The sequence below is a fragment of the Nelumbo nucifera genome, chromosome 1 (assembly GCF_055504915.1).
Source record: "Nelumbo nucifera cultivar China Antique chromosome 1, China Antique-T2T, whole genome shotgun sequence".
In the NCBI taxonomy this organism is placed as follows: domain Eukaryota; kingdom Viridiplantae; phylum Streptophyta; class Magnoliopsida; order Proteales; family Nelumbonaceae; genus Nelumbo; species Nelumbo nucifera.
In genome coordinates, this window is record NC_142649.1 from 64,256,524 (window position 1) to 64,275,219 (window position 18,696).

At 39.7% G+C, this 18,696-nt stretch overlaps 1 protein-coding gene across 2 annotated transcripts in view; it reads right to left on the reverse strand.

Moving 5' to 3' along the window:
- SRT1 (sirtuin 1) overlaps window positions 1-18,696 on the reverse strand; it is a 47,012-nt gene that overhangs the window by 4,822 nt on the left and 23,494 nt on the right. For both annotated transcript variants that reach the window (XM_010254472.3, XM_010254471.3), the window contains exon 10: window positions 3,868-3,967. In XM_010254472.3, the coding sequence (XP_010252774.1) occupies window positions 3,868-3,967 (100 nt within the window). The remainder of the gene's footprint in view (window positions 1-3,867; window positions 3,968-18,696) is intronic.

The following is an 18,696-nucleotide window of genomic DNA, read 5'->3' on the forward strand; positions in this document are numbered from 1 at the left end:
ACCTGACCCATTACAGTCCTACTGCCATGGAATATTACCTTTGCATAGCAGGTTTTAGTTGTTTCTGTCCACAAGATTTCTCCAGCCATGGAAGAAACACTCTTTCATTGAATTTGATCTTTTTATCTTGATAAGATAAGCTTTAAGTCTCTGCTCTTCACTACAAAAGAAAATTTGGACAAAAATCTAGGTAGCAATTAACCAGATTCAGTAGCTGATAGATATCTGATCCAAATGGAATAGAATCCTAAGGTTCTCCCAAACCAGCATCTCTCTTATGTTTGCTTTTTTAAGAAAAGGTAATGTAATTTTATTAGACTTTAGAGAAAAAAAAAAAAGAAGTACAACAGAACCCCCAAGGGGAGCCCCTTGAGCAGGATTTAGCCCCCCCCACCCCCATACAAGATTACAATTCAGATAAGCTCCTTGCCTCAACAAAGCCCCTAAGCCTGAGGTATGAAAACCTTTCGCAACCGAAACCTAAGAAACCAGCTTGCCAAAGGTGAAAGAAATTAAAACATCCAAAACTCCGGAGACATTTTGGAACAACCATCTATTCCTTTCAGGCCAGATAGTGTTATCACTGCACTATGTTTCCAAAGATTTGGACATCCACATCTTTGGAGCATCTTTCCTTATGTTTCTTTTCTTCTTCTTTTCCTTTCTTATTTTACTTTTACTTTCTTTTGTAATTACCAACTCAGAATTACAACACGGTATCAAAGCTCTACTACTTGAGCTTCTGTGGTTCACCACAACCATGATGCCCTATTGGTGTCACCTACACTTATCGGATTGATGCTGCTTTCCAAACACAAACCAGTATTTTCCCCAACTTTCATGTAGAATTTATGAAGGGGTTTGGATTGCTTCACATGAAGACAATCCATAGAGAAGAGGGCCCTAAAAAAAGGAGATGGTGGAGAACAATCAACTCTAATAAAGCATTAGATCTACAATTTGATTGATGGAAAGGATCAGCAGAATCACCCTAAAACAATACAAGCACTGGGTGTACAGTTAGATAAATGGATTGAGAACAAAGGACTAATTTTTTCCTGCATGAAGGAGAGGCTATCCTAGTTGAACAAGCCCAACAAAATTGAGACACTCAATTCTTGAAACTTTTGCAGGAACTTGGATTGGTGATGTCACCGGGATTTATTGCAGCAGTAGTAGAATAAGTGAGGGCTCTAAGGCCCATTTTACTACATAAACACATTGGAGAGGCTATAGCATTTGCATCCAAAATAAGCATTCATTTAGATGGGTTCTAGGATTGGCTAGCTTTTTAGCTGATGGATTTGCCAGGGCTTAGGTGGAGTTATTTGCATTGGGATCTACTCTCCCAGGAGATTTGGTATTAAGAGTTCAGAGTGTTTTTTCAGTTACAGTTGTGTTTTGAGCAATATAAGATTAAAAAAATTCCTCACTTGAACTGTCAACTTTGTGAAATTAAAATAGCAAATCCAGAAGATTCAAATATTGTTTTCCTTATATATCTTTTTTTTTTATCAATAACAGAAACTTTATTAATTAGGAGAAAATTTATGAAGCTTTAGATACAATAAGGGGGAGATAAAAAGTCTTAGCTCCCCATCAACAAATTACAATGAAAGGAAATTAAAAATTAGCCCAAAATATAGACTCCCTATTCACCCCTTGCTTGGCCAACCCATCTGCAAAAGAATTAGCGGTCCTCTTCACCCAACTGTATTGTATCTCAGTGCCCCTACACAGCCATAAAATTTTTTCTTTTCATTATTGTAGCTCCACAAACCACTATCCTCTTTCTTTAACCAGCTAATCACCACCTTTGAATCGCCTTCCAATATCAGTCGACTGATATTTAGTTCCATTGCTCTTTGAACTCCTTCCATAGCTGCAAAGATCTCAGCCCTAAGAGAGTCTCCTTCTCCAATAGGGCCTGAGAACAAAGCAATAACAATCCCTTCCTCATTCCTAAAAACTCCTCCAATCCCAGAGGGCCTTGGATTCCTTAGGCTACTTCCATCAAAGTTCAATTTTATAAATCCAAAGGGAGGCGGGGACCACGAGGGGCTAAGAGCCCTCCTGCACAGAGTAGAGGTTGCTATCTCTTTCCAATTTCTTAACAGCTCAGCTATAGGAAAGTCTAAAAACAGTTCCGTAGTTTTTAGCCAGTGGGCAGCCCTTAGAAGTATTAGGTCTAATAGGTCTTCCAGGGATCTTTCCTTATCTGAAAAAATTCGAGAATTTCTTTCCTCCTACAATGACCAACACACGACTGCCCTAATACTCCTCCACATCATCTTCCCTCACTTCTTAGGCCATCTAATAAACAAAGGAGAGAACAAACTTCGGACACTCTTAGGAGGGTTCCAAGAACACCCAAAACGGGAAAGTACCCACTCCCAAATAGTTTTAGTACCCTTACAAGAAACCAACCATAAGGTGGTAACCGGATTCCCCATCATCTTTACAAAGAGAACATCTATTAGGAAGTAAACAATAATTGGGTCTCTTTTTCTAAAGTACATCATTTGTGTTTATTCTTTCCAAGAAAATTTCCTAACAAAAAAAACCAACCCAAGGAGGAATGGGCTTGCTCCAAATTTCCTTGGTCGAAAAGGACAAACCAGGAGGGACAGATGACTGAGTTAATGTTTCAAAAAACGAAACACAAGAGAAGGTTCCAAATTCTGGTGCCCTCCCTATTGGGATCTAGGAAAATATTCTCGATGATGGCTAACAAAGTTAAGAGGTTGTCCAAGTCAGTATCCCTAATTGTCCTTCGCAGGCCAAGATTCCACCCAAAACCAAAAGTGGAGTCTGATAGACCTAAAAAATAAGAGATAGGTTCATTTTTCAAATCTGACAAAGCATACAGGGAGGGAAACTGGTCCTTCAAAGGTGAAACCCCAACCCAAAGATGTTCCCATAATTTTATTCGATTACCAGAGTTAATATTGTACCTGATCCAAGGGGGGAAAGCTAGAAAAGATCATGGATGGATTTCCACGGAGAAGCAGTTGTAGCCCTTGCCACAATTCCAGAATCCTAGTCGTTGTCTTCTAGCCCATGTATGCTAGCCACGATCTTTGTCCACAATTTTTCCTTTTCCACTATAAACCTCCACAGCCATTTTCCCAACAATGCCATATTCCTTTTCTTGATGTTTCCAATCCCAAAGCCTCCTAGTTTTTTACATCTAATTACCACCTCCCATCTCACCCTATAATCTCTCTTCTCCTCTCCAGGCTCTCATAGAAAACTCCTCATTAATTTTTCCAATATGTTGGAGACCTTAGTAGGGATCTTAAACACTGACAAATAGTAAACACGTAGGTTAGCTAGAGTAGACCTAATCAAAGTGACTCTCCCACCTAAGGAAAGATAACTTCTCTTCCAGGACGCAAGCCTCTTCTCAAATCTCTCCACTACTGGAGTCCAAAAGCTTTTTCTTAGGATTATCTCCTAAGGGAAGGCCCAAGTATGTCAAAGGCCAATTTGAGATAGCACAACCTAATACACCTGCATAATTCCTTAACTCCCTCTCCACATTCACCCCCACCACACAACTCTTATCAAAGTTCACCTTGAAGTTAGACATCTGCTCAAAGAGTTTGCCCAAAAATCAGCCAGATTTGATGACCTTTACTATACAAAGATGCTACTCTAAAATGGTTGTTCAGAATGTTAAAAGACTAAGCAGAAATGAGAGAATATTAATCATCAAATGGTATAACAATTTGATTGATGTACAAAGTATCATCCAACATGGTTTGTCCAAAAAGCCATGTCCTAGATAGTATGCATATATATGTACTTGACTTTATGTAGATTAAAATAATCAACGACTAATGTACAAAAGCAACAAATGATTACCTGTACTTCTAGAGAATTGTGAGAGGCTGATCTGGAGAAGATCAACTCGAACATATGGAGGAATTCGCAGATTAAGCAAGTGCATAACACCTGCAATAACCTGTTCTCGTTCGACATTCCCACATAAAAAGGTTTGAAAATGGAAAACATAAAATAAAATAGATAAGGCCAACAATGTTACCAGAAACTAAAACCAAATCCAATTAATAAATCTAAGAGAGAAAGTAATCAGATTAGGGAATAAAAGAAATGTTTAGAATTATTGCATTAAACACAATGGTGGGTCCTTTCAAGATTATCAAGAAAAGCAAAATAGCAAACTAGTTGAGAAACTTCACAAGAATATTCAGACATCAGAAACACAACATAAGAAGACCAACTCCCTTGAGATTCTTAAAAGACTAGATCCACTTATATTTGCTAGCTTATTTGTGAGGCTTGCTGCAAGTTCTAAACTTTGATCCTATGTGACACATGGCCTCACTAGCTGAACTCAATAGAACCTTGTCCTAGCTATGTAGGATCTGTACATTAATCTTGTTCCACCATTCTGTTCTATTCAGTGTGGTATACATTGTTAAGCTATGGGTCCTCAAATCATTTCTTACTATTTTTTTATGGAAAAATGAAATTTCATTAAAAGAAAAAAAACAAGATTACAGTCTAGAGGTTATAAGGCACCACCCGCATACAAGACCAATAAAACTGCTAGGGAACATTACTGAAAAAAACCATCCAAGTTACGAAGTTGAAGCCCCAAAATATCTCCTAATTGGTCACCCAGTTCTCTGGAAACTTGTTTAAATTCTGGAGTGACCAGAACCCAATCTACGACCGAGTTGCTAACAGCTGCCACAATCTTGTCCAGATTCCAGCATTTTGTCTTCAAATACTCTTCTATTTCTTTCCATCCATATATTCCAGCAAATTGCAAATGGGATATAGCTCCAGAGCAACCTTGCTTTCTTACTTCCTCTTAACCTCAGCCAGGAAGAAAATTTTTCTTACCATTTTAACCCATGTCCTTAGTCTGCCCCTACCTCTTCTAGACCCTTCAATTTGCAAGAGGTCACTACATCTTACTGGTGTTATAGAGGGTTTTCTCTATACATGACCCAACCATCTCTTCCTTCCCTCATTTTTCACCTACAAAGGCCACACCTAGATTTCCAATAGATATGCTCATTTTTATCCTATTTCCACAGGTTTTCCTGCTCATCCATCTCAACATGCACGTCTCTGTACACTCATCTTTTGAAGATATTGCTTCTTAACTGCCCTACACTCTGCTCCATACAATGTTGCTGGCCTCAAAGTCCCTTTCTAAAATTTCCCTTCTAGCCATTTATCAAAAAAAAATTCCCTTCTAGCCCAAGTGGCATTCTCCTATCAAATAGGATTTAAAATGCTCCCTTCCATTTTGCTCATCTCACTCTGATTCTTTGGGAGGCATCCTCCTTATTCTCTTTCTCGTTATAAATTATCAAACCAAGGTAATAAAATAAGATGTTGTATTGAGGTATCTCTTGGTCTCCAATCTTAGTTGTACCTCACGCTCTTTATTATTAGGGAAAATTTCTTAAACTACCCTTGTGGTTTAGCTAATTGACTAACTCTATCCTTACTGTTTACATATTGTCCTGAAGTACCCCCTAAGTTTCCTGACAATTGATATCGTCGTTAAGTACTAACAGAAAAAATGAAATGTCCAATTTTCCCTCCACTATTCCTCAAATTTTCAAAACAAAACCCAACTGATGAAAATTTTCAAATACTGTAATTTGCTCCACACTCGCCAAACAACTACCGGAAGTCACATCCGACGGTTGGGCATGAGGAATTGACCCAATTAAGAAGATCATTGGGCATGAGGAAGGGATGCAGCAAGGGAATCCCAAATGAATAGAGTGAAACATCGGATTTCGGGGTTTGCAATCTGTGTTCACTTTTTTTTTCCTAATTTTCTTTTTGGGTTATTCTACCCTTGTTTTTATTCCGATGAAATTGTCTTTTGATTCCGATAATGATCATAAATCACCTGAGACAGTGATGAGGAAAATTAGGAAGGTTTAGGTTCATGGTTTTCTATGTGTTTTTCTTGGGCTTGGAGTTGGAAAAGTGAGAAGATTACGAATAGGAAGTATCACCAAGGAATGAGTGACAGATGAAAGAGATGTATCTAAATTATTTTGCTTTGAAGCTCCAAGTGTAGAAAAGTTCTGATTTCCAAAGCCCTTTGTATGTTGCAGATCTTTTGCTGAGATGATATTTTATCACATGCGACTGAACCTCAGATTTCGGAAAAAGAAAAATGGGAATTTTCCAGTAAGCCAGCTGAACCACAGCTGACGCTTGACAGAACCCAGCTGAACGACAAAGCCAATGGAAGAAGACTCTGAGAGTGAGAGAGGGAGAGAGACTGAGAGTGTTGCGCCAAAACAAAGATAGAGATAAGTCTCTGCAATCAGGGGCATAACAGATGAAACAAGAATGGAGATAACATACCAGACAATGCCAAAAGCACCTCTTCCGACAGGCCATATTGGCAGAACATAACTTAGTAGGGACCTTAAAAGATTCCCATCAACATTGTACTGAATATATCGACCTCCATGAGTATTCCTCTGATATTGTTTTCTTCAGCTGAAGCAGCACCCACCTCTGCAGACATGGCCACACATTAAAGAAGAAGACTTTTCCCTGATATCTTCTCAGCTGAGATTCCGCTAAATTTGGTCGAAGCAAATTAATTTAGGAGTTTAGGGGAGAACTATCAGTAGTCTCTTATACGATGAAGAAATTTCTTGTGTTTTATCTTCTGACTTCTGAGCTTAAACGGAACTTTCTATCTCACACACCCTTGAAAATTCGGGAAAACTCCAGTTCAGAGTTCAGACGTCACCCTTTCTATTTATTTTGCTCTTTTCTCTCCGTAGTCCTACTCTCTTCTTTGGGGCTATGCGCCTCCCTCTATCACACTCTGTGTCTCGAGATCCTTCTGAACAGAGGAAGAAGAAAAACTCCAGTAACGGAAAGGGTATTACTGTCATTTTGTCAAAATATAACAGTCATGTGGTGTGGCATGTGAGTGGATTGTGACAACTCTAATGGTAGGGGAGTAATTAGTCAACTGTCAAAAAACTTAGGGGTACTTTAAGATCCCTAAGGGTAGTTTAAGAAATTTTCCCTTATTATTATTAACTGACATTGTATATTTCTGTTTCAGTTCTGACCATCTTAAAACCTCTTGCTTCCGGACATCTCCATAGATCTAACTTTGCAGTTAGTCCTCCTCTAGTTTCATCAATTAATACTATATCATCAGAAAACAATAAACACCATGGAAACTTTGATGTCCCTCCCCCAAGTGTTCTAACACTAGTTGTTCCTCCATCATGCATGTCCTTAATTAGATGATCCACATACCAGATTAGTACTCCACTTTTCATATGATTTGGTAAGAAAAAGGCCATTACCTGATGTTGGTGCCAGCTCTTTGGTGTCTTGGAAGGGGTAGAATGGATATGGTCCTAACCTTTGGCATTACCAGATTCTCATGCTTCTCAACCCAATGTTTTACCATTATACCAAGTAATGCCCCCTTTTAATGTGACCTGGGGCAAGTAGAAATGTAGAATGCTCTAAAAGAGCAAAGGGAAGACCAAAGACAACATGGTCTGATGTGGGAAAAAATGATAATAGTGATTTACAATTTGACAGAGAACATGACTCCTGAAAGACCAATGTTGGTGAGAACAAGATTGTGTAGCCAACCCAAAATAGTTGGGATTAAAGATAAGTGAATATGAGTTGACCTCATTGATTCTCCTTTCTTTTCCAAAACCCACCATACTATCGGTCTAGGGACTTTACTATATGCTTTCTCCAAATTAATGACTATCGTGTAAACTTTCTTTTTTTTTATTTCAGAAAAGGATAACTTTCATTGCAAAAAAAGGTGGGAAAAACCAAAAAGGATATACATGAGGAGATGTACAGCAATACCAAACAGGACCAAAACCCAAAAAGGCAAAAAAGAACCTCCTAGAAGGCTAGAATTTACAAAGGCATTGAGGAGTCATTATGCAAAAAATCCCTCCCCACCCCTGACTTGGCCAAACCATCAGTCACATAGTTCAGCTCTCTTGGAATCTATCTAAAATGACAGATCAAGTTAGACTTGAGTGCTTTTCATTCAACCGATTACATTTTAGGGGTCACCTTCCAGTCTTCCACCACCATCTGAGTGATGTTAAGAGCCATCGCAGATCTCAAGCCCACCAACAAGGCATGAATTTCAGTTTCAGCAGCATCTGCTACACCAATCAGCCCACAAAATACCCAGATCAGGTCCCCATTAGATTTAATAATTTGACCATCAATACCAGCTTCACCCCTATGATTCAATGAACTTCTACAACTGCCATCAAACCTTAAGTATAAACTCCACAGGAGATCTAGGAGAAAGGCCGGTCCTCCAAAAAGGTGCCATGCCAGAAGAGTTCAGGACCTGTAATAAATGCCTCTAAACAAGTTATTTGCACCAATGTTTTAAAACGTGGAGGCGTGACACGAGGCGTTCCACTACCTAGAGGTATGAGGCGTAGTTCAGAATGTAAGAGGCGTAAGCCTCCCGAACACAAAGAGGTGTAGGCCTACTTAAGAGAAGGGGGGATGAGGAGGGAGGAGGGAGAAGAGGAAGGGATTTCATTTTTTCTTTATTTTAAGTAAAAATCTTTTATATTAAGAAGAATGAAGATGCATATCACTAGTTAAAAGGGGTGATCATTCCACTTTCCTTTCCTTTTCTTTCTTGTTCTGTCCCTTTCCTTTCTTTCCTTTCCTTTACTTTTTTTTTTCTTTTTTCTTTGTTTTTCTATCTTTTTACATGGGGTGTGCACGAGGCGTACGCCTCTACCATGCCTCATGAAAAAAGCATATGAGGTGTACGCCTCCGAGGTGTCAGCACCTCTAGCATACGCCTTAAGGCATTTTGGGTCGCCTGGAGGCACCTCCCGTGATTTTTAAAACACTGATTTGCACTTACCCAAGAGTTTAAATAACAGAAGAATTTTCCATCTCAAGTCTTCCAGAGATGAGCTTTTCCCCTCAAAGACCCTTTTCTAATACACCACATTACTGCATGCACCACCACCTTCCCATACAAGATACCTCTATTGCCCAGTCTACATCCCAGCCACTGCCCAAGAAAATCAACAATAGAATTGAAGGGGGCGTGGGGGGTGAGGAGGCAAAGATAGCTGCAACTGTGCTACTGTACTCCCCATCTTTCATACACATGGTACAAACATGAGGAGCTAAGAAGCAATACCTTTTTCTCTTCCTTGAAATTCTGTCGAAGACTCGAAGGTATTAATTCCTCCCACAAAAAGAACAAAATTCTGGGAGGGACTATTGGAAGCTATACCTTCTTATAGGGGAAAGAGGGGGTTGCTAAGCCTTCCACCAACTTGACGAAGAAGGATATAACAAAAAACTGACCATTTGAAGAGATAGAGATAGAATGAGACTCAGCATCAATTTCTTACTCTAACTGAAATAGAATGAGATTCAGCATATGTTAATGCTCTACAAAAACTGAAGTTGAAAAAGAGACCTTGCTCCCCTCTAGCAATTACTGAGGAGATTAAGGCCTCCTTATCCAAGAAGAGCCTAACGAGGTTGAGGTAGGAGCAAAGGAGTTTTTGTCATAGCCAGAAGTCAGTCCAGAATTTGATATGATTACCTGTTATGTGTCTTAGGAGAACTCACCCCTAAAAGCTAGCTGTTAGAGGGAGGGAACCCAGACACATATACACCCCACAACAGAATCCCATACTGCCGATGTGGGACTAATGGATCATAACATTCCACCATGCTCCGCAGTCCCGGCACTCACGCAGGCTGGCTTTGCACTATTCCACCTAGTCCCGGCCAAACACTGCAATACAGATGTCATCACCTGCGCCGCACGATTGCAACTGGGAGGCATAGTGTAGGCTCTGATACCATCTGTTATGTGTCTTAGGAGAACTCACCCCTAAAAGCTAGCTGTTAGAGGGAGGGAACCCAGACACATATACACCCCACAACAGCATCCCATACTACCGATGTGGGACTAATGGATTGTAACATTACCATTGCCTAAACTAAATCTCAACAAAGGAACAAAGAGGTCAAAGTAAGAAATAATACCTTTCCGGGAGCTGGTGGAGGAGGCTCTGTAAAGAGACATGTTGCTATGCCATCCATTCCTATTCCTTTCAATGACAGAAGCCCAAAGACCGTCTTGCTCCATGGGCATACACTTGCCCAAAAAAGCAATATTCTTCTCTTGGATATGCCCCAACTCCAGTCCACCCTCTGGTTTAGGTTTACAAACCACCCCCACCATCCCAAAGGGAATCCGTTTGTAACTTTTCAACCTAGTTTCTTACTCTGATTGAAATCTTAAAAACAAAGAAAAAGTATGAAGGCCAATTAGAGAGGGTTGCCCTAATAAGTGTACATTCGCCTCCTTTGGCAAGATGATTTCTCTTCCAAGTATCAAGTCTTCTATCACAGCTCTCTATGATCAGATCCCAAAAGCTAGTGCCTCTAGGATTTCCTCCCAAAGGGGCAATCACAGGTATTTTACAGGCCAATTTTCCACTTTATAGTTTAATATACTTCTAACTCCTCCAACTTCACCTATGAGAGGTTCACCCACATGATACTACTCTTAGCCAGGTTGCTCTTGAGCCCTTTGACAGCCTTAAAACATTTCAAGACTCCTTAATTCACCAAGTAATACCCTATCTGCTTCATGGCATGCTGTAAATGAGAAATGTGAATCTTCTCTCTTCCTACCTTAAAGCTCTGAATGAGGTTGTCACTGGTTGCAATGCTGAAAAATGCATCCAAAATGTTTGCAATCACCATGAACAATAAGGGGTGCAGGGGACAACCTTGCCAAAGGCCTCTAAACACTTTGAAGTAACTGCTTGAGGAGCCATTAATATGATGGAGAACCAGGCTGATTTGATACAACCTATGAACCATGGTTTCAAATGTCGCCAAATGTCGCTAATGTCGCCCGACATATGTCGATGTCAAGGCTCACCGACATGAAAATGGATGGTAATATAAAATTTACATTATGTCGGTCGACATTTCCTATATTTCAGAAATGTCGACCAAATCAGTCCAAATAACCAAAAAAATACAGTTTTTCCTATTATGTCGACTAATATCGACAAGATGTCGACTAATGTACATTAAAAATATAATATATTATTACATTATATTAATATTGTTAGAGTGAGCCGAATAGGGGTAGTTTAGTAATCTCATGTCAGTTAAGTACTTTGCTTATGTGGCTGTTTTATTAGAGTACTCTGCCCCACACTTAAGTGAGGGCAGTTTAGTCTTTGTAAGTGTAATTAGAACCTAATAAACATTAGGGGGTCGACTGAATGGGAGACTAATCAGTTTCGACTAAACCCTCCTGTTCTCTCTTTCTCTTGTCTTCTTCCTCACCTTCTTCTTCCTTCTTCACTGGTTCGGGTTACTGTAGCTGCTCCAAAACATGGTATCAGAGCGAGGTTTCTGACCTGCTTCTGCTTGTAAAGCATCTCAGCTGTGTTCGTGACACCTTCTTCTTCGTTTCTGGTTAGTTAATGGAGAGAGTTGGTTTGCCCTAGGTCTGAGACATCACAGTTCGTTGCTCTCTGCTGCACATAGTTTTCTTCATCAAGGAAGGTGATTTCAGCAGTGAATGGTTGGCTGATACTCTCAAAGGAAGGTTGGTTATTTAGTCCTTTTGTGTTGCTGGTATTTCTGGGTAGGAACCCTTCAAGAATCAGTTAGTACTGATTAGAACCTAGAGAACTAGGTTCATTGTTGCCCTAGGAAGGGCTGTGTGTGCAGTAGCCGAATGGTGTAGGGCTGCTGTGAGTTGTTGAGTGGTGTTAGGGCTGCTGTAGGTGGCCGAGTGGTGTAAGGTGGAATGCAGTGACCTTGCCAAGCTCCTTGTGGTTGTGTAATGCCCTCTTAAGTGTGTTAAACAAGTCTGAACTGGGTGTAGCAGTTTGACTGTGTTGTGGTGCTTGTGATGCACAATTTTTTTTTTTTATTGAGTGGTTGTAAGAGGGCCTACTGTTGTGTTGTGGTGCTTGTGATGCTTATGTGGGCCGTAGGTGTGTGAAAAAGAACAAGTGTGTGCTCCCACTGTTGTGTTTAGGGGCTGCAATAGGTGCTGAAGTATCAAACTGTGAACAACATCAATCAGCTTGTAGCTGAGAAGTAAGGTTAGAGGCAACTGTGAAAGAGTACAATGGCAGCAATAGGAGATGGCTACAATGATCAAAAACCTAGTGTGGTAATTTCCTCCGACTACCTAGGGGTACAAATGACCTCAATTAAGCTGAATGGGGAGAACTATGTACAATGGGCTAAATCAGTGGAAGTGTTTCTCAAGGCAAAGAAGAAAGTAAAGCATGTAAGAGATGAGAAGCCACCGGAGGACTCTCCAGGGTTTGATGATTGGGAACAAGAAGATGCTCAAATCATGACTTGGCTGTGGAATAGTATGGAACCCAAAATTAGTGCCAACTTCATGTTCCTTGATAAGGCTAAGGATATAAGGGAGCATGCTAAGAAGCTATATTCTGGACAAGATAACACAACAAGAGTGTATCAGCTTTATCAGGAGTATTTTGATTTACAACAAGGAACCAAAACACTAGAAGAGTACTATGCTTGCATGAAGAATATAAGGAATGAACTCAATGTCTATCACCCCCTTACTCCAGATATTAAAGTTCAGCAACAGCAAAGGGAGCAACTAGATGTTACAAGATTTTTAGTGGGGCTGAAGTCGGAATATGAACCAATTAGAGCCCAAATATTGGGGGGCTCAACTCTTCCTACACTTGAGGAAGTATTCTCAAGGCTTCGTAGAATTTCTTTGGGACAGACAAAGAACTCCACACAGTCTGATAGATCAGCACTTGTGACAGCTAGAGGGGTTGGACATAGTACAAGAGGGGGAGGTCATGCTCCCCGAGGAGGCCGTGGCAGTTCCATGATTAGTCAGGGTGGTCGTGACTCAGGGGGAGGTCGTGGCAGAGGGAAGAATACCTCTACAAGGAAATGTACTCATTGTGGTAGAGAGGGACACACAGTGAATTTCTGTTATGATCTACATGGCCCTCCCTCTAAATGGGCTAATCATGCTGTAGCAGGTGAGGTTGATATCAGTGACAGTAAACCGGCAGACCGAACTCCTCCCACATCTACATCTACCTCTGGGAGGGAGATGGTGAGCGTACCGCGTGATGAGTATGAACGGTTCCTTCAAACTACTTCATAGCATATCACTACCACACTTGCCCAATCAAGTATTGCTTGCATGTCATCTAAAACCTCTCCCTGGATTATTGACTCTGGAGCCTCAGATCATATGACCGGGACTCCAGGTGTGTTCTCTTCTCTTTCTGAAACCTCCACATCACAAACTGTTACACCTGCCAATGGGTCCTCATCCCCCATATGTGGTGTTGGTAATGTTGACATGGCTTCTGTGCCCTTATCATCTATTTTATATGTCCCTAAGTTTCCATTCAATCTTATGTCTATTAGTAAAATAACCAAAGCTCTTAACTGTTCTGTTACCTTCTTTCCTTCCACTTGTGTTTTTCAGGATCTCAAGACGGGGAAGAAGATTGGTGGGGGGCATGAAGCTGGTGGATTGTATTATCTTGACGGTGGTGGATCTTCAATTACTCTTCAGACTTCACTTAATCCTCTACAATGGCATTGCCGACTGGGACATCCATCTCTCAAGGCTCTCAAGATTTTGGTCCCGTCATTGAGTCATTTGTTAGTTTTGCAATGTGAGTCATGTCAGTTTGGGAAACATCGTCGTGTGTCCTTCAGTCCAAGAGTTGAGAATCGTATGTTGAGTCCTTTTTCTTTGGTTCATTCAGATGTTTGGGGTCCAATCAAAATAGAGTCTTATAATGGGTACAAGTATTTTGTCTCCTTTATTGATGATTGTTCAAGAATGACATGGATTTACTTAATGAAAGAAAGAAGTGAATTGTTTTCCATTTTTCAAAAATTCCATGCTGAAATACGCACACAATTTGGTGTTCCAATCAAAATTCTCCGTTCAGATAATGGTCGTGAATACTTTCTTACTTCATTTCAACAGTATTTAGAACAGCATGGCATTATTCATCAGACATCATGTGCATTCACCCCTCAACAAAATGGGGTAGTTGAACGGAAGAACCGTCAGCTTCTAGAAACTGCTCGGTCTATTCTTCACCACATGAATGTTCCTAAACGGTTTTGGAGTGATGTTGTACTCACTGCATGTTTTCTCATTAATCAGATGCCCTCCTTCATCCTTCATGGCCGGTCCCCCTTCTCTATCTTGTTTCCCACTTTATCTCCATTCCCATTAATTCCTCGTGTCTTTGGTTGTGTGTGCTTTGTCCACAATCTGAGCCCTGGAATAGACAAGCTAGATGCACGCTCAAATAAATGTGTCTTCCTTGGCTACTCACGGACTCAAAAAGTTTACAAGTGTTATAATCCCATTACCCGGAAGTGCTATGTCTGCCCTGATGTCACCTTTTTTGAGTCAGTCCCCTTCTTCTCAAGTCCTGAAGTGCCTTCGTCTCCACCCGTACTTCCTCTTCCTCTTCCTGTCAGTGATCCAGTTCCAGATGTTGTTGTTGGAGTAGACTCTTCACCTTATCCCGTGCAGATCACCATCGAACGTCCACCAATCCAGCAAGTGTATACATGTCGAACGACACCGGCCCCTCCTCCAGCTTCTACCTCATCTGCGGATCCTCTCATGGCTCCTATTGTTGAACCTTCAGACCTTGACCTACCCATTGCCTTACGGAAAGGTAAACGCAGTTCTACCCTCCATCCCATTTCCAATTTTGTTTCATTATCTCGTCTTTCTACCTCACATCGCCAGTTTGTTTCCCTTTTATCCTCTATTTCCATACCTAACAATGTTCAAGAAACTCTCAGTTCACTTGATTGGCGGCGGGCAATGGAGGAGGAACTTTCTGCTCTTCAACATACTCAAACGTGGGAACTTACTACTCTCCCACCTGGTAAGCATGTTGTGGGCTGTAAATGGGTGTATACTGTGAAATACTTGCCAGATGGTAGTGTGGAGCGTCTAAAGGCCAGACTTGTTGCTAAAGGTTACTCACAGTTGTATGGAGTGGACTACATGGAGACATTCTCTCCGGTGGCTAAGATTGGTTCTGTTCGTGTACTAATTTCCCTGGCAGTTATGTATGATTGGCCTCTGTTTCAGCTTGATATAAAGAATGCCTTTTTCCATGGTGATCTTGTGGAGGAGGTATATATAGAGCAACCACCTGGGTTAGTTGCTCAAGGGGAGGATGGTAAGGTATGCAGATTGAAGAAGGCAATTTATGAGTTGAAACAATCGCCGCGTGCTTGGTTTGGGAAGTTCAGTGAAGTGGTGAAGAGTTTTGGAATGAAGCAGTGCCAGGTAGATCACTCAGTGTTCAGCTATGACTCAGAAGTTGGGAAGATTCTATTAGTGGTCTATGTGGATGATATTGTCATTACTGGCAGTGATAAATTGGGGATTGGAAAATTAAAGGTATTTCTGCAAAATCATTTCCAAACAAAAGATCTTGGAACATTGAAGTATTTCTTGGGAATAGAGGTTGCCAGGTCAAAACAAGGTGTACATCTGTGCCAAAGAAAATATGTTCTTGATCTATTGGAAGAAACAGGACTGTTAGGTGCAAAACCGGTTGAGACCCCTATGGAACCAAATGTTAAGTTGAGTAGTGATACAATAGAAGTATTTGAAGATCCTGGAAGGTATAGACGACTAGTGGGGAAGCTGAACTATCTGACTATCACAAGACCCGACATATCCTTTGCAGTCAGTGTGGTGAGCCAATTCATGCAGAACCCTCGTATACCTCACTGAGATGCAATTCTTAGAATTGTGAGGTATCTGAAAGGAGCTCCAGGCCGCGGACTATTGTATAAACCAGGAGGAAAACTTGAAGTAGTAGGGTATACAGATGCAGACTGGGCAGGCTCGGTGAATGATAGAAGATCTACTACGGGCTATTGCACATTTCTTGGAGGAAATCTTGTGACATGGAAGAGTAAAAAGCAGATGGTTGTGGCCAGAAGTAGTGTTGAAGCTGAATATAGGGCCATGGCACATACTACCTGTGAGTTAGTGTGGTTGAGGATTCTTCTACAAGAAATTGGGTTTCACATGGATAAACCTACAAGACTGTATTGTGACAACCAAGTTGCACTCCATATCTCATCCAATCCTGTATTTCATGAGAGAACAAAGCACATAGAGGTTGATTGCCACTTTGTGAGGGAGAAGGTCCTTGCTGGAGAGATAAACACAGAACATGTGGGCTCGAATGATCAATGGGCAGATTTGTTTACAAAAGCTCTAAACTCAGGGAAAGTGAACTATCTATGTAACAAGCTGGGATTATATGACATATTCTCCAGCTTGAGGGGGAGTGTTAGAGTGAGCCGAATAGGGGTAGTTTAGTAATCTCATGTCAGTTAAGTACTTTGCTTATGTGATTGTTTTATTAGAGTACTCTGCCCCACACTTAAGTGAGGGCAGTTTAGTCTTTGTAAGTGTAATTAGAACCTAATAAACATTAGGGGGTCGACTGAATGGGAGACTAATCAGTTTCGACTAAACCCTCCTGTTCTCTCTTTCTCGTCTTCTTCCTCATCTTCTTCTTCCTTCTTCACTGGTTCGGGTTACTGTAGCTGCTCCAAAACAAATATAATACAGTATTTTAATAGAGATTATTCCATTAATATTTCAAATAAAATATTTATAAAAAGAATTAAAAAAATATATAAAAAAAGAATAAATTAATTACTTTATAATATAAAACATAAAATATTTTTCAAGTAATAAAATATTAACTAAATAGTATTTTTTAGAATATTTATTAAAATCAGAAAATGTTTATTAATTTTATAATAAACCATATTCTACATTTAATATAAAAAAACATAATAAATTTAATAAATTTTATACTAAATCATAATTTATTATAAATTTAGTATTAAAAATCATAATAAATTCATTAAGTTTTATAAGAAATCAGAATTTATCATAATCTTAATACTACAAAAAGGAGAATCAGTTTATTAAATTTATAATAAAACATAATGTATTATAACTTTAATATTTAAAAAATCAGAATAAATGTATTTCTATTTACTAGTGTGAAATAAACATATTAGAATTTATAATAAATCAGAACTAAAAATAAGAAAAGAAAATATCAGATAACCTTGTAAAAACATCAAAATGCATAATAAATCAGTAAATCATCATTTACTAATTTGTTATTGATCTTAGTTTCTTAGCTTTATATAATGGTTGGGAATAAGATAATAGTCTAGAAATATGTATTAATGCTTCATTTATCATTTTACAAAATATCTTTGCATATTTCCACATATTTCATAATATTTCCACAATGTCTCTAATTTTTACAATATTTCCCCTCGACATTTCCGACATTTCCGACATATGTCCTATATTTTGGTAAGCGACATTTCCTTCAACATCAACATTTTAAACCTTGCTATGAACCTAGCATCCAACCAATCCATTTGTCACCAAAACCTTTCAGCTTCCAAACATCCCAGTCCACCCTATCATGAACCTTTTCAAGGACCAACTTGCATACCATCCCCTCCAGCCCGTTCCCTTTACTCTGACTATCATGTAATCATTTCTCCTTTTCTTCTCCCAAATCTTTTCTATCAATTTTATCAATAAAAGGATAGCTTCCATGGTTAATCTCCCTAGCATAAAATAAATTGGTGAAAAGTTCACTTGGCTTCATAGTTCCCTTTCAAATCTGCTGGTTTATTTCGTGTCTCTCTTTTCTATGCCAACCTCGGTGGCACAAACTTTAGAGAGACTTAGTAGGGACTTTCTATGGGAAGGTTATAAAGAGGAGAGAAAGTTGCACCTGGTGGCTTGGGATTCTGCATGTCAACCTAAAGAAGTTGGAGGGTTGGGGTCGAGGAAGTTGGCGGTTATGAATAAGGCCCTTCTCAGTATGTGGAGATTCAGTGTGGAGAAGAATCACCTTTGGAGACAGGTTATAGGAGCTAATTATGGCAGATCACAGATGAACTGGGAAATGGGTGCTTTTTTTTTTAACTGTAAGGTAATTTCATTAATAACTTTAAAAACATACAACTATGGAAACCCCTGTACAAATAAAATCTGTACAAGAGGAAAGTAACCAGTATACCTGCTACAACCAGCCCCAAACCAAAAAGACTATAAGCTCCTTAAAAAGAGGAAATCTTGATAAAAAAAGAACATGAATGTTTGTTTTTGAACAATGGGTGATTTGCCAACCAGGAATGTACCATTCCCAGAATCCTTCTATAAACCTCTTCTTTTGTGCTGTCTCTCTTCAAAAATTCTACTATTTCTTTTGCACCCACTGCCCAGAAGACTGCTGATGGGAGGAAACTCCAAGCTAATTTTCCAGTCCTTCTTAAGCCTCTTACATACACCAAACCCCTATGAATCCCTTCACATCAGCCGGGAAACACATTTTAACACCAAATAAATCCAACAGTCTTATCCAAATCCAGAAAGTAAAATCACAATGTAGTAACAAATGGCTAGAAGATTCCACACTTCCATTACATAGTGTGCAAGCCATATCTGCCACCTCTATACCTCTTCTAACTAAATTGTCCTTAGTTAGGATCTTTCTTGTCCAGCACTGCAGACCAATAAAAAAA